The sequence below is a fragment of the Panthera tigris genome, chromosome A1 (genome assembly GCF_018350195.1).
Source record: "Panthera tigris isolate Pti1 chromosome A1, P.tigris_Pti1_mat1.1, whole genome shotgun sequence".
In the NCBI taxonomy this organism is placed as follows: Eukaryota; Metazoa; Chordata; class Mammalia; order Carnivora; family Felidae; genus Panthera; species Panthera tigris.
Window position 1 is genome coordinate 150,070,510 of NC_056660.1, and position 16,099 is coordinate 150,086,608.

General features: G+C 35.0%; 1 protein-coding gene across 5 annotated transcripts in view; it reads right to left on the reverse strand.

Annotated features, from left to right (window-relative positions):
• TMEM161B (transmembrane protein 161B) overlaps positions 1-16,099 on the reverse strand; it is a 71,904-nt gene that overhangs the window by 45,363 nt on the left and 10,442 nt on the right. For 4 of the 5 annotated variants that reach the window (XM_042989613.1, XM_015536516.2, XM_042989608.1 and 1 more), the window contains exon 2: positions 4,124-4,227. In XM_042989613.1, the coding sequence (XP_042845547.1) occupies positions 4,124-4,227 (104 nt within the window). Of the gene's footprint in view, positions 1-4,123; positions 4,228-16,099 lie in introns of those variants that run through there. The other variant, XM_042989625.1, reaches the window with a different exon arrangement.

The window sequence follows — 16,099 nt, forward strand, 5'->3', positions numbered from 1 at the left end:
CAAACCAACTTCCGATGATTTTTCCTCCCTTTGTGAAGAGAGGGGGTAATAGAGCAGTCTGAGAGCACTAGACTCTTCACCGTCGGGTTTTCAAAGTTAATAATACATGCTCACAGGTTACAGGCAGAAGAGATTTTATTACTTAAGTTCTTGTTAAAGCAGAATCCCTTCAACAAAATCTGATAGTCATATAAAAAGGCATGTAAAAAAAAGGAGAAAAACATTTCTCAGAAGAAAAATATTTTTTCTATTAAAAAACCCTGGAAGAATGGAATACAAAATATTTATAATTTAGTAATGTGGGACAAATTTAATTTCAAATAATGAGGTGAGAAGTATAATTTGAACAGATGATATTTCTTAAACTCTACTTTGTACTTAGCATGTCTGTGGTAATCAAAATCAATGTTGAGATACCTTTTAATTTAGAATAAAAGGTGGCTATGCAGTCACAGAAAAGCCAGAAGAATACAGTAAGTGAAGAGAAACCATACACTAACTATATATAACCTGTAGGATTAGCTTATAAAAGGCTAAGTATCACTAGGAACAAAAGGTAGAAAAAAAATCTTAAAAAATTACTCTGTAAACTGCCAAAAGAAGTCACAATAATTGTAGAAAAGTTCACCTCCACCAAATTCCAAACTCTGTTCAAGTATGTCAGTTCCAGGACAAGGTCTGGAGTTGATGAGCTCCATAAATCAAATAAAGACTATACTGTGAACTGAACTTCAGGATAAGAAGCTTAGATCTGTTTCATTTTTCAGTATGTGACTGTGAGTAGTTAAATGAGTTTTCTCATTCGTAAACACATTATCACCTACTGCAGAGAAGGACTAGACCCTCACCAATCTTGCTTTTACTTCCTAGGTACAATGAAAACTACATTCCCAGACACACTTGCCCTTTGGCCTTAATTAGTCACAGGGCCCCAGCCTATGGAATGTGGACAGAAATGATATATCAACTTCGAAGTGTGACCCCTTGCATCTCCTGAAAGATCCATAGCCTATTCCCTTTATTTGCCAACAGATACAACATCTAACAGAAGATTCCAAGGTATCAGGAGGAATACAAGAGCCACAAGACAGAAGAAGCCTAGAGTCCCTAAGTCACCACTGGAAAGACAGCTGAATCTTTAAAATACCATTTTGTCAAGAATCTACCTTAAGAGCTGCCCAACAAACCCTTTCTAACTCTCCCATCAGACCCTGATTCCTGCCTGAGGAAACAGAATCAGAAACTTTCATTAGGTTCAGACATTGAGATTCTGAGGTCATAACATACCCCAGTGCATCTCCTCTCCTAATTCACAGTGTACAGATCCAAACAGCATAAGAGAAATAAAACTTTTGATCAGTATTAAGTTTTATAACATTGTAAAGGTAATTTAATGGCATTAAACAAGGCTAAAGACTATGCAGTTATTTTTTTAAAAACTAGAGATCTACAATACTAACAGCAATATACATTATTTAACAAGAGCTAGAAAATTAGTGTTTTTCTAATATTAAAAATCAACAAGCCAGTAATTTATAAAGTAAAAATTGTTTATTGCTTCAAGGTATTGACTTCTTTAAGTAAGTGGTAGGCTTACTCTTTAAATCAACATAATAAAATCCAATGGCACTTTAAACCCTCCATTCCAAAAAGACACAGATTGATGAGAGATGGACATAAATTAAGTTATATGATACAAAAAGACAGGCCATAACTTTTAAGGCAAATATGAATATTTATTTACAATATGAAGATACAATACTAGTGGGACAAATATTAGAACGATATATACAGAACCTAAAAACTCTCTTCTGTCAAACTCACGATTAACCTTTCATGGTATCTACACAGCTATACATTTGAATAGTTCTATTCAGTTGTTCCATTCAGTACAGTCACTCCCAAGCCTTCCTACACTATTCATAATTTTAAGTCTTCATGAGCCTTTCCCCTCAAATTCTTTTAAGCATGTTACAGATGATAAAGAATGCCCTCAGATCTTTCTCTTTAACTCAACAGCATCATATGGTTTAAAATGCAAACTGTCATTTCTGATCAATATTTCTACATAAGCAATTCACAAGGGATTTTACATTTTATCAATATTAAAACAGCATAATTTCATATCATTAAAGGTTGGTGAAACACTAATTATCCCAAAAGGATAAAATCAATGATCTTATTGAACACAGTTAGGCAACATTAAGCGATTTAACTTCATGACCTAAAAATTCCAGGATTAACATTAAAAAAAGATAAATCTTAAACACACACACATTAAAATAAAAAAAAATAAAAACAACGGAGGAAATGAAACAAGGAGTAAGTAACTATTTCTAGAAAATTCTGATTGCTATAGTTGGAACCTGATTTAGAATTAGAGACAATGTTAACACTACAGTTAATCGGTTTACAAAAGCAAATCAAGATTACAAAAAATTATCAACTTCATATTTATTTTTAAATGCTGAACTCTCCCTCAAATCTGTAGTATGTGTATTTACAAAACATCTAGTATGTATATTTACATCCATGCTAATATTTGTCAAAAAAAAACCCCCATTTTAATTATAATACATAATTCCAATATTAAGAGAAAAGAATTTGGTTTTCAATCTCTGAAGTTTTAGTTTTTACTAGTATATGTAAGTTTCACAAAAACAAATGGAAAGCAGATTATGTAAGAACAGGAAATTGCCTATACTCTAAAATGAGACAAGACTGCCAAGATCTTTGGAGCCAAAGAGATCTGGAGTCTCACTGGAGATTCATCATAAACAGAATCTATAAATATGAATTCTCAGTAGAAACAAGCTACCTTAACATACTTTTATCTAGTTCATTAAATCAGATTCCATTTATTTAGAATGAATGGTAATTTGCCCAGTTGATGTTTATCCTTTCATGATCTATGGAAAAGGGTTTTGATAAGCAAAAAAGTAAACAAGACTACACATTTAAAAACTAGCTACAGATGACTGACTTTTCTCTTATAAATAACCCTGACAGAGGTTTTAAAGTTTACTAAAACTTTATTATTTACTTTGCTAATAAAACATATGTTTTTAAATAGCTGTCCTCTCACACATTCTGTGTGGGTGTGCACACATGCATGCGCCAGCGGTCAAAAAAAATTTTAAGCGGTCTGAATAATATTTTTCTGTATTTAAATGATATGAAAAGAAGCATAGAAAATAAATTCAATAAAGGAGATTTAAGCTTTGTGGATAGAATGACCTTGATCTAATCATAAAGCTTATTATTTGTCTTGCAGTGTATGAAATCATTAGGAGAATAGGATCTATCCATTGTTTTCTAATTCCAAAAGGTCTAAACAAAAGAAACTAGACCTACAAATTAAGAGAATGCAGTTATTTACTGGAGATGAACAGTTAGAATAAAACTATAGTTGTGGTACCATATCTATAACTTACCTTTCATAATTACACAGGATTTTGGCATGTATTTCTATAGGGCATTTTCCTGCAATTGTCTCATATCCCCTATATTCAACTTCCTTACTTGTGACATTATTTTATTGTACACGTATCAGCAAGGCAACTGAGCTCTTTTGTGGAAGGATTGGGAATAGTAGTAAGCTTACAGCACAGTAGACAAAATTAAAACCAGCAAAATAACTTTGCCCTCTCCTTGTTAAGTTAAAGTTTAAAATTCTTTGCAGTAAAACAAAGAATCCCTAATTCTCATAATAAACTCTCAAATGAGTCATCAATAATCAAATATATGCTCTCAGTCATTTTCCCAACAATGGTAAAAACATTTAATCACTTCAATTTATAGTCGCCTCCCTGTGTTGACCAACTGTTTAAGGAGGTAACTATGGGAAAAGTGATGTGCTATTTTCAATGGCAATGGACAAAAGGGGACATGAAAGGGGGAGGACTGAATTCTTCACCATGATCCCATTACCTTTGTACTAAAAAAAATAAACTACTAATATCTAAAGTAAGAAAAATAAGGAAGCTAGATTTTTCTCATAACTTCCCTTTGTCATGTTTTTAGAAAACAGGAATTCACGCTTAACTTCTGGTAAGTCCATCAGTCTGAGACTTGAACTAAAGAGAGATTTCAAAGTACCAGACACAGCCTAACCTTGCCTTACCTGCCATTACAGAGTAGCCATCGAGCAAGAGAATAGTGAGGTATAATCTTCTGCATGACACTGGCCATCACCATGGTAACGACCAGCTGTATACCTATCACACCCTGTATAAAAAAACAAACAAACAAACAAACAAGTTTAACAATGAATAAATTTAGATTTGAGGACACTGGTGGAAAACTTTGTATACATTCCAAAAATTAGACTTTAAAAAAGATGAGTTTACAATTAAAATACATTATTATTCTGACATTTAAGCATTCAAGACCACATGTTTAAGCTTAAAACACTTAATCTCATCTCATAATCCTCTACAAAATTCCCCAAGGGTAACATCCATGTTAATAAAAGTTAAATGGGTTAGCATGCACATTTAAAATCAATTCCCAAGAAACGTTCTCCATTATTTAAGGGTATCCAAATGAAGTAAAAAGTAGTTGTTTTTTCCATCTTTCTCCAAACTTACTCTATTCAACACACTTAAAACACGAGCTTGGCAAGCTTTAAAAGGAGTATGCCTACCTTTTACTTCTAAGGTGGTAGTGAACAATTAAATGATTAAGTGAATGATTAAAGAGCATTAACCATATTAAGTGTGATGACAGAACTGGCCTAAAAGTCACTACTAGAAAAAAAATTAACTCGTGCTGTCATCACCAACTTCCAGTGGGTGGGCCTTCAATAATGTCCAAAAGCCTCCTTAGTTTACTCTCATCAGTCCCTCCCTATTCTCTACTATAACGAATTCAAAACCTTCCCCATCTCCACACTTCCAACCTCCCTCATCTTGTACTCACAAAGAAAATAAACACCATTAAATGAAAACCCTCCCTTTTCACCAAGAAGCTCATAATCATTTGTATCTGCACCCATCTTTTCCTCTACCCTCTGGAAATAATGAGCATCTTCTACACAAATCCCTGCAAATGTGCTTAAGAGCCCATCCTCCTTTTGATTTTCAGGAACGTCAACCTCTGAATAGTTTACTTACTATATCTTCTAAAATCTCTTCTGTATCTGAATCCTTCCTACCCGCATTGTAACGTCTGTAAGTCTCTTTCATCTTTCTGAAACATAACAATGATTTTCCCTCATTACACAGCCCTCCTCCCTAATATTCATAGCTACTTGACAAAAGACTTATTTCCAGTTGCTTCTATGTTCTTACATCCCCACACAGTTCCCATTTGACGTTCTGCTTCAGCCCATTCCATTGAAAGATCTACCATCAATATCACCTCATCTTAACAAATTATCTTTCCTTATTTTAAATCTCAGCAGTATCCCACAAGGCCTACCACATGCCTTCCTTTACTCACACCATGACAATCAATTCTTCATACTCCTCTTTGCTAGCTCCTCCCTCTATCCAAGCAGTCCAAAAATAAGGCTGAATTCCTACCTCAAACATAATACACCAAATAAGTACATAAAAATATAAAAATGTTTAAAAGAAGCAGTATAGGGTACAGGTTTAAGAGCATGGATTCTAGACCCAACCTGCCTGGGATAAAATCAGCCAACTAACTACTAGTTGCATGACTTTGCAAAGGTCATTTAAACATTATGTACCTTTATTATCTCTCCTATAAAATAAAGCTATTCACTTAACCTACCTAATCAAGCTGTGGTTATAAATTATGCCTGATACAGAGAAAGTTCCATATGTATGAATACTATTTGTTGTTATTGTCATTGTTATTACCTCTATTATAACTCTTTTGAAGTTTTTATTTTAATTCTGTAAGAAAACTTTTTAAATTTCAAGAAGAGAGAAGGCTTTCAAGAAATGACAAGTCTCGGGACCCCTGGGTGGCTCAGTGGGTTAAGCCTCTGACTTTGGCTCAGGTCATGATCTTGCACTCCATGAGTTTGAGCCCCACGTCAGGCTCTGTACTGACAGCTCAGAGCCTGGGGCCTGCTTCAAATTCTGTGTCTCCTTCTCTCTCTGCCCCTCTGCCTCTTATGATCTCTGTCTCTCTCAAAAATAAATAAACATTAAAAAAAAATTTTTTTTAACTGACAAGTCTCCTGATTGAAAAAAAAAAACTAAAAACTAAGTTGAAAAAAATCAAATTTCATTTATTATAACAAACTGTGCCACCAACAGTTCATCACTGTAAGAAATGTAGTACTGTGGGGTGGAACGGTGATAGAGGGGGAGGGTGAACATGTGCAAGCAAAGGGTACACAGGAACTCTATACATTTCAATTAATTTTGCTGTGAACCTAAAACTACTCTAAAAAGTAAACTTTATGAATTAAGAAAAATCAAATTTCTGCAATAGAGAATGATATAAACAATGTCAAATGACCGGGAAAAGACATCTGTAATTCACATGACAGAGGGATCATTTCCTTATTAGATATTATAAACGGAGTTCTTACAAATCAACTACAGTAGTCCCCCCACCAAATCAGTGGGAGGTATGTTCCAAGACCCCCCTGTAAATGCCCAAAACCTTGGATAGTATCGAATCCTATATCCACAATGTTTTTTCTGTACGTACATACCTACAATAAAGTTTAATTTATAAATTAGGCACAGTAAGAGATTAACAATAGTTAATAACAAAACAGAACAATTACAACAATATACTGTAATAAAAGGTACCTGAATGTGGTCTCTCTCTCTCAAAATATCTTACTGTACTACAGTCACCCTCCTTCCTGTAATGATGTGAAATGATAAAATGCCTACGTGATTAGATGAAGTGAGGCGAATGTCGCAGGCACTGTGACATAGCATTTGGTTCCTACTGACCTGACCGTATCTCAGAAGGAGGATCATCTGCTTCCCGACCATAATTGACCTTGGGTAACTGAAATCATGGGAAGTGAAACAGTGGATGGTGGGGATGAGGAGGAATAACTACTGTACTAACAGACCAAATGCCTAATTAAAAAAAAAAAAAAGAGGAAAAATATGTACAGACAGTTCTCTAAAAAAAGGAAGTAAAAGTGGTTCTTAAACAGGACGGCTTTTAAAATGCTTTTGAAACCTGCCTCAACTCTCGTTTTACTGTGGATATTTTACTGCCTTAAATTTTACCAACTGGGTTAAGGTTCAGACCACTTTTATATTCACCTAACATCAAAGGTTACATTTTTACCTTTCTACTTTCACATTTCCTATCACTTGAATTTACTACCCTATTTTCTGTGTAGTTTGTGATAGAAGTTCTGCAATCTCCATACAATGAATGCCATTACAAAGAACTCTTTCAGGCAGAACAAGGCCAAGAAATATATTAGCAAGTATGTCAGAAGGTTGGTCTATTTGAGATTATAGACTTAAAAGCAGAAGATAAGTTTTTAGTCAGGAAAAGTTTTGTGGACCAAGCGAACCTCAATCTAGTCTTTAAAGAAATAAGTGATAGTATCACAGAATCTTCAAGGTCATCTAGTACAATCTCTCACAAATATACATATACCAATTTATTAGAGTGTAAACTCCTTAATAGCAGAAATCATATTTTAGTCATATCTAGTAAGTGTTACAGGTATTAAATGGCATTTCAGGAAGACTGATATGGAAATATATATGATGGAATGTGATGAACAGTGAAAGAGAGGTATTTTGCTCAACTCTCTCCTTTTGCTTCAAATCACTAAGCATGATATTGCTGATAGATGCAGAAGTGAAGATGTAAACCATGCAAAGGCAAAAACAAGTATCAGCAAACCAGATTGAGGATAATTAGAAATATGAACTGGGTTTCTACAATGGCCCAGACCAGAAATAATGAAGCTTTAAATTACAGTGGTATCTCTGGTACTGAGAAGAGAAATGCATTCTGATATCTTTGTGCAGAATTCAAAAGTTTATCAAATATAGAGGCAAAGGAAGAATTAAAGAGAACACCAAGAAGGGCAAACACCGTTCTCAATGTAGTAGCTAATGTTTGACTAAAAAATGTTCAAGGCAAAAATGTAACCTGAACACTATTCATTATACCACGTCCACTTTTTCTTTCAAATAGATTTCTTTTTTAAATTTACTTATTTATTTTGGGACAGAGAGGGTGCACACGTGGAATAGGGGCAGAGAGAGAGAGAACCTCAAGCAGGCTCCCCACGGTCAAGTGCAGAGCCCAATGTGGGGTTCAATCTCATGAACCGTGAGTTCATGACCTGAGCTGAAATCAAGAGTCGGGACACTTAACAGTGTCCAGTGGCTCAGGGAGCCACCAAAGCACCCTGCCACTTCTACCTTTTTAAACAAAGCTAGAAATATTTTCCCCAAAGCTCATCTATATACTGTCCTAAATGTATTATTATATAAGTCAGTCTTCTTCTGACTTTCTAATAGAAGTCAATGAATCTTTCCTGGAATGTTATCTAATTTTTAGAGAGGTAAGATTATGTGGAAATTATTTCACCAAAATTATTATATTGTATGTTACCAGTTATATATTATCAATTTAATAGATTAATACTAAACTTAAATAAACTTTTGAGACATTACTATGAAATTAGCAATTATAGTGTACATTCTAGGGATTAATGTGTTAAAGTATAAAAATATTCAACTCATTAACTAAGGGACACAACAATTTGAAATTTAGAAACAAACCATTCTAAAAATAAATAAATAAAAATCATTCCAATAACCTGCCTTCACTGCCCAACTTAGTATCTATGTATGCTTAAGTTTTTTCTTTTAATGTTTGTTTATTTTTGAAAGAGAGCCAGACAGAGCACAAGCGGGGAAGGGGCAAAGAGAGAGAAAGAGAGAGAGAGAGAGAGAGAGAGACAGAGAGAGAGAGAGAAAGAGGGAGACAGAATCCAAAGTAGGCTCCAGGCTCCAATTCATGAACCATGAGACCCTGACCTGAGCCAAAGTTGGACGCTCAACCGACTAAGCCACTCAGGTGTGCCTATGTATGCCTAAGTTTATACAAAAGCAGGATTACTGAACTGTTTAACTTAAAAAATAAAATGCCCTGAATATTTCTCATTTTTAATTAAAGACAATGATTAAATACATTTAGCCATAAACAATCAAATATTTCACAAGAGAAAACTGTTAAACTGGGGAGAGATATAGTGAGGCTACAAAGTCCATCATGGCTCAAGTCTCAAACACAACCACATGGATCAATGACTCAAGTAGCCCTAATGCTTTTATTAATGCATCAAAATTTAACCAAAGTAATGGTTTCTGTCTAGATTCATTGCCAGTAGGCCCTGATTCTCTTGATAACTAAAAGTGGGAAAAAATGTTCGTGAAATAGCTCATATGACCCAAGATGGGTGAAATACTACGGCAACTTAGGTTTCAACTTAAGATAACTTTCTATTATCTATTAACCTGAAGCCATGAAGAGCAAGACAAAGTTATTTGCCTTTAGTCTCTAGAAGAATAATCATTTCAAGTTTTGTCAGTAATCATTTCTGGGTAGGTTTAAAAAGTTCTTACCAAGGAAAATTAAACAACTCTCCAAGAAATAAAATATATCAAACATCAACATTTTATCTTGCTTGTCAATACGGAAAATAAAACTCAGAATACTGTGTCAGACTTAGTAGAGTTGACATTTTGTTTTGTTTCATTAAACTAGCTCTCCTGCTAACCAACTGAAACAAAGCACATGCTGTTTAACATTAGAAGGCATATTTGCATATACACTTGGGACTCAGACACCCCCAAACGATTTCAAGTATAATCTCCCTGAATAAATTAGAAGGGAGAAAAAGGAAAGAGGATATTACCTATAGAGGCTGTTTTTAGGCAATAGGCTTGAGCAAAGCTAACCTGAGTAAAGCAAAAGGGCCCATAGCAACGACAGACCACCCAGCTGATTGCAAACAAGCTCATTAAGCAACCCACCTCAAAATAAGTATAGGCCCTAACTGACCAATTACAACCAGGCACAATTCCTAAGATTACCAAAAAAGGGGAAATTCCAAAGTCCCCACATTCCCTCACTCCACCCTATAATGTGGCCCCTCACCAATGCCTGTGGCAGCCTCTGCTCTATTGTCCTGCCAGCCACTCCCTTGAGTGTATTCAGTAAACTTCTATCTCCTTATGCCTTGAATGAATTCTTCACTGCCTTGCCACCGGTCCCTATCCAATTGGGACACCCCACATTTGGTGGCCCCTCATCTGATCAGAGCACCCAACGTTACCCAATAACCTTCCTAATTTTTGTCTCTTGACTGTTTATATCTTTTACTGATAGCTAGACATGTTGAGATAGACTTAAGAGATGCTCAAATAATTTAAAGGTATACATTTTGTTATTTCAACCTAGATTTACATAAAACTTCGAATTCACACTTTGAGCACTTAAACTATCTCTGAGCAATTTATAAATGAGGAAATCAGGGTTCAAACAACAAAGATCAAAGTTAGACTTATCCAAAACCCAGACCCTTAATTTCCAACCTAAAGCTTTTTCCACTAAATCAATTCAGCCCATTCGATGAACATTTAATGAGCAACAAAGTACATGTGCTGAGCATTAGATCACTCAAATGCAATAGGGAGAAATAGCAGAGTCCCAGTCACCAATGAGCAGCCAGGGAACTAGGAGAGTAAAGGGACCATTACGATACAAAGTGATGAGAGGATAGGCAGAAGATTCTGAGAACACAGTAAAATGAGAGAGAGAAAGAAATTATTAAGGGTAAAAACCTATGAAAGGGCATTTTGGATGTTAAAGCCTGAGTCAAAATCCAATGAGCTCAGCTTGAGTGAATGAGCCATCAGTGGTATCTGCTTCAAAACTAAAGGGTTTAGAATGTAACCTAAAGGCAACAGGAAACCCATGAGAAGTAGTAGGATCAGATCAGTATTCAACAAAAATTGCTAACCCCGCAGCACTAAGATAGCTAAGCTCAGGTATGACAGGAAGAACTGTGCTAAAGTCAGTAGCAGTACTGCAGGTATAATCTCTCTTACTTTGGTGATAAGAACTGTATATCACCATATATTATGTGACGAATTAGTTAGGGTCTCGGTCAAACAATGTGAAAAATGATACAAATCCAAATTATATCACTGTAGAAATTATTTATATCTATAAATAGGAAAAGCAAATAAAAATTTAATTTACAAGTACAGGCTATCTGCCTAACATATATCCAATATCTTGCTGGCTGTTATCAAGAAGTTGGCAAAGGAACTTTGTGTTTCAGAGACTTAAATCCCAAATACTTAGCACAATGACATTTAGAATAGTTCAAGGCATACAATAGGGCATTTGATATTTGTTGAACAACTAAATGAATGGCAACACTGCAAAAGAATATGTCTTAACAGAACTTAAAATCCAAGATTATCATACTAGGTACCAACAAATTAAGACAGTATTGCAGGACAAAATTGGACAGTACTATGAACAAAAGCTAGAGAAACTGAACAAACTGCATATGAAAGTTTCATAGATGGGGTACCTGGGTGGCTCAGTCGGTTAAGCCCCCGACTTCAGCTCAGGTCATGATCTCATGGTTTGTGGATTCGAGCCCCACAATGAACTCTGTGCTGAGAGCTCAGGGCCTGGAGCCTGCTTCAGATTCTGCGTCTCCCTCTCTCTCTCTGGCCCTCCCCCCACTCACACTCTGTCTCTCTCAAAAATAATAAAACAGCAACAACAACAAAAAAAAAATGAAGAAGAAGAAAGAAAAGTTTCATAGAGTGAAACCTAACATGGAAACTAATATCACAGAGATAAAGAGTAAGAGGGAATTCGAGGCTAAACGAAAATGTGAACAGAGAGTAACCATGCAACAGTGAAAATCTTAGCTCAACCAAAGCAGGCTTTTTGTATTATAGGGCAAAGAATTGGAGGAAATAAAATGAAGACAGAATCTAACATTGTTGAGTCTTCAAAACCAAGAGGACATATAAGATCACCTTGGAAGACTTTTAAGCAAACAGGATAGGAAGATGAAATAATGCCAGTAACATATAAGAAAAATGAGACATAGAAATATATTAATTAAAAAGAAAACCTAAGACTAACGTAGAAGCAGTTCAAACTAAGAAAAAAAAAAGATAAAGTATGTCAGAAGAAAACCAATCAAACTTTGTGAATGAACATGAAGGAAAACAACTGTAGAATAAAAATGAAGACAATCTCAAAGATATTTTCAGGATATTTTGGTTTGGGTGATTGTAGAATCCTAGAGACAATGTGCATGAAAACTGCAGGAACATCAAGCCTCAGGCAGGCCTCCCAAGGACAGCAACTTAGCTACATTCTCAGCTTTTCAGAACACACACAAAAAACGCTTCACTGGTACAACCAATCTACATGAAACAGACTGGCAATAATCAGGTTGTAAGAATTTTATCAACTAATTTACAGTGAAACATAAACTATCAAGTAGATCAGATGTTAAAGTACACTAAGTGTTCCATTCAATCACTGTCTTAATGATCCTATGGAGGTCAAATAATAAGTAGGCTGCTTGGTGAGTAGTGATTGAGACCAAAAGGCAGCACTGAGGGATAGCTCATTCATTCAGTGCTGAAGTTTGAATATACAGAATAGCTAGGGGGTAAAATACTCTCGACCCTAAATAGATATGGATAAATATGTTTAAATCTGGCTAAACTTCTAGACTTTCAACTGATAAAACTGCATTCCAATTGATATACTCTTTCCAAAGACAAAAACCTAGATAAAAACTATTCTATCTTTCAATATGTAAATACCACTGCTTTGGCTACAATCTAGTCTATCTTAGGTCTTGGAACCAATCCATATCTAAGTTCAAGGTTAGAGAATAACTCATATCTTGCATCAGGTGTTTGTATCAAACTCTTACAGTGTTAACCACTCCTGACTGCCACCTACAAATAATATGTGATAAGTGGTATGGTAGAGGTCAGTGCCAGTGTTATGGGAGCACCCCAAGAAAGGCAGTGATTAAATCCAAGTGGGAGAGCTGGGAAAGACTGGTTCACAGAGGTGACATGTGAATTAGTGTTAAAAGGTTAAAGAAGTATCCCACTCTCACACAGAAAAAGAAAAAAGTTTAGACAGATACACCAACCTGTACAGAGAGTAAATGGCAAGATCCAAAACAATGAGCAATTCCACATGCTTTAGACTTTGATAGGGGTTGCACATAATGGACTTTTCTTCAGGTACTCGGATATAAGTTCAGGATCTTAAGACTGGAATGAACCAAATCCATTATATATATTTTGGAAAGATATATATATTTTGGAAAGATAACTATGCCACCAAGTAGAAAATTAAAGTGAAAAGTAATTGGAAGCAAAGAGGTAAATTAGAAGCCCTCTGAAATAATCCAATGAACACCAAAAAGCCTGAACTAAGACAGCTTCAAAAACAAAAGCAAAACCAGGAGCACCTGGCTGGCTCAGTCAGTGGAGTGTACAACTCCAGATCTCAGAGTTGTGAGTTCAGTCCCCCACTGGGCACAGAGCTTACAAGAAAGATAAACAGACATAAAGAAAGAAAGAAAGAAAGAAAGAAAGAAAGAAAGAAAGAAAGAAAGAAAGAAAGAAAGAAAGAAAGAAAAAAGGAAGAGAAAAACCAAAAAATTAAAATTTTTAGAGAAAAAAGGGAATTAGGCATAAAATTATTAATTATCCCTGTAAGGGAAGTATCAGCAGATAAGAATAAAACTTAAGCAATTATGTAAAGATTAGATGGAAATAATGGAAAAAATTATTCTTTGAAGAAACTGAGCAATAACAGGAAAATCTGATGGATACTAGAATGGTTGACAAAGAAAATACATTTAAAATATACCCTCATAAGGAGGAAAATAAACATGCTTAAGGCAAAAGGGAAGGAACCAATGTTGGATGGGTGCTGAATGTTCTAGAGACGGGTTTGTGGGAATTTAATCACTTAAGATTCAGAAATAGATGAGACCAAAGGTGCAAGCTGAAAAAAACTTTATGAGACGTGTCCTACTGAAGAGAAGTACAAGTAGTGTAGAGATGTATTAAATTTAAAACCTGAATGGACAAAGTTTGAGAGACTTTGAAGAATAAACAAACCAAGCTCAGGATCTTGGCAATGTGACTGAGAAGAGGTCTAGAAACTCAGGAAGAAAGGTGTGATATACATGTGGATGACTGACAGACTCAAGCTGGTTAAAAAAATAATAATAATAAAGATTACTTCTAATAGGTTTAAGGGCTGTGTAGATTTAATCAAGATGAGAAACTCTTCCATATAATGCCAAAGCAGGTAAAAGCAGCCTTAAACAATCATTAACAAGCAAGGAGAATTCTTGCCAATAGACTATTTCTAGAATCTTAGGGTTCATTATGTGAGTACCCTGGTCCTTACTTAGCCCCAGCCCTTACAGACAGTTAAACAGGTCTGAAAATAAGAAAAGGAAAACTTTGCTGAATAAACAAAATGAAAATAATCAAAGGGTTTGATAGAAAACCAGCGAAAGAATAAGGTCACCTACTGATTTAATATAGATTTGTTAAACGAATCTAATGAAATCACAGATACTTAACTGTTCTGACCTACCAAACAGCAACTTCATACACCTCAAAATAATACTACCAATAGAATTATATAAATAAGAAGGTAAAATCAGAGAAAGAAAACTGTAAAACATAATTACCAACTGCTCTGATTTGAATTTAAATGGGTTTTCGAATTTAATTGCTTACAGAATTTGTTTGATTTGCCAGCATCGTGCTTCACAGCACAAAATGTGCTTTTAATTCTTTAAAGTAAAAAGTATGAGCAGAAATGTTTGCTATTTTCCAACTGAGAGTAAGAAATTTAACGTACTTTAAGGCCAAAAATCAAAAATTCTCAATAAAATACCTTAGTACATCCTTAATATCTTAATAACACATACAACATAGGAGCATGCATGAATTTGATATAACTATATTCAAAAACAACTCCAGACTTCTTGCTTGAGATGACGATATAAAACCATTCCTTGGAATTTCATTAAATTTATAAATAAACTTGAGAAGACATGTTTCTTGACATAAATTGGTAAGGCAAAGTGGAAGACCAACCAACATAGGGCAAAAATAGACATTTTCAAAAGAACAGAGGGCATTCTAATTAAATACAATTCATTAACTATCTCAACATTAGTGTTGAAATTAACAGCTGTTTATTTTAAAAGATAGTTTTCCAGTTACTTTGAATGAATTATGCAAGATCTTATATAAAGCAATAACTGTTTAGTCATTAAAAAGTTGATGAAGAGGGGTCCCTGGGTGGCTCAGTTGGTTGAGGTTGAGTGTCCAACTCTTGATTTCAGCTCAGGTCATGATCCAAGGGTCGTGGGATTGAGCCTGGTGTTGGGCTCCACACTGAGCATGGAGCCTGATTAAGATTCTCTCTCTCCCTCAGCCCCTCTCCCCAACTTGTGTGCACTCTCTCTCTCTCTCAATAAATAAATAAAAATAAAATAAATAAAAGTAAATAAATAAAAGATAAGTAAATAAAAATAAAAAATTCTCTTTAGGGATGCCTGGGTGACTCAGTGTCTGACTTTTGCTCAGGTCATCCATCATCTCATGGTTCGTGAGTTCCAACCCCACATGGGGCTCGCTACTATCAGTGCAGAGCCAGCCTTGGATCGTCTGGCCCCCTCTCTCTCTGCCCCTACCTCTCTCATGCTCATGCTCTCTCAAAAATGAATAAACATTTATTTAATTTTCTAAAGTATAATTTATTGTCAAATTGGCTAACATACAGTGTGGAATAAACACTTATTTTTAAAAAATCTTTAAAAAAATGCTGGTGAAGAATGCAATATTTTTAAAGATGGTAACAAGCCACTTCACCTTTTTCTAAGACATTCATAAATGTTCCATTATAGTACTAATAAGTAACAAATAAAAGGTTCAATGGAAGACGGCATTCTTAAATGTAGTACTCTTCCTTAACTGTATTTTCTGACATTACAGAAAATACCCCTATAGATCTATATCCAAAGAAGCTATTAATTACAACTAATAAATTTGTATTTAGCATTTATGGATCATCAACTTCA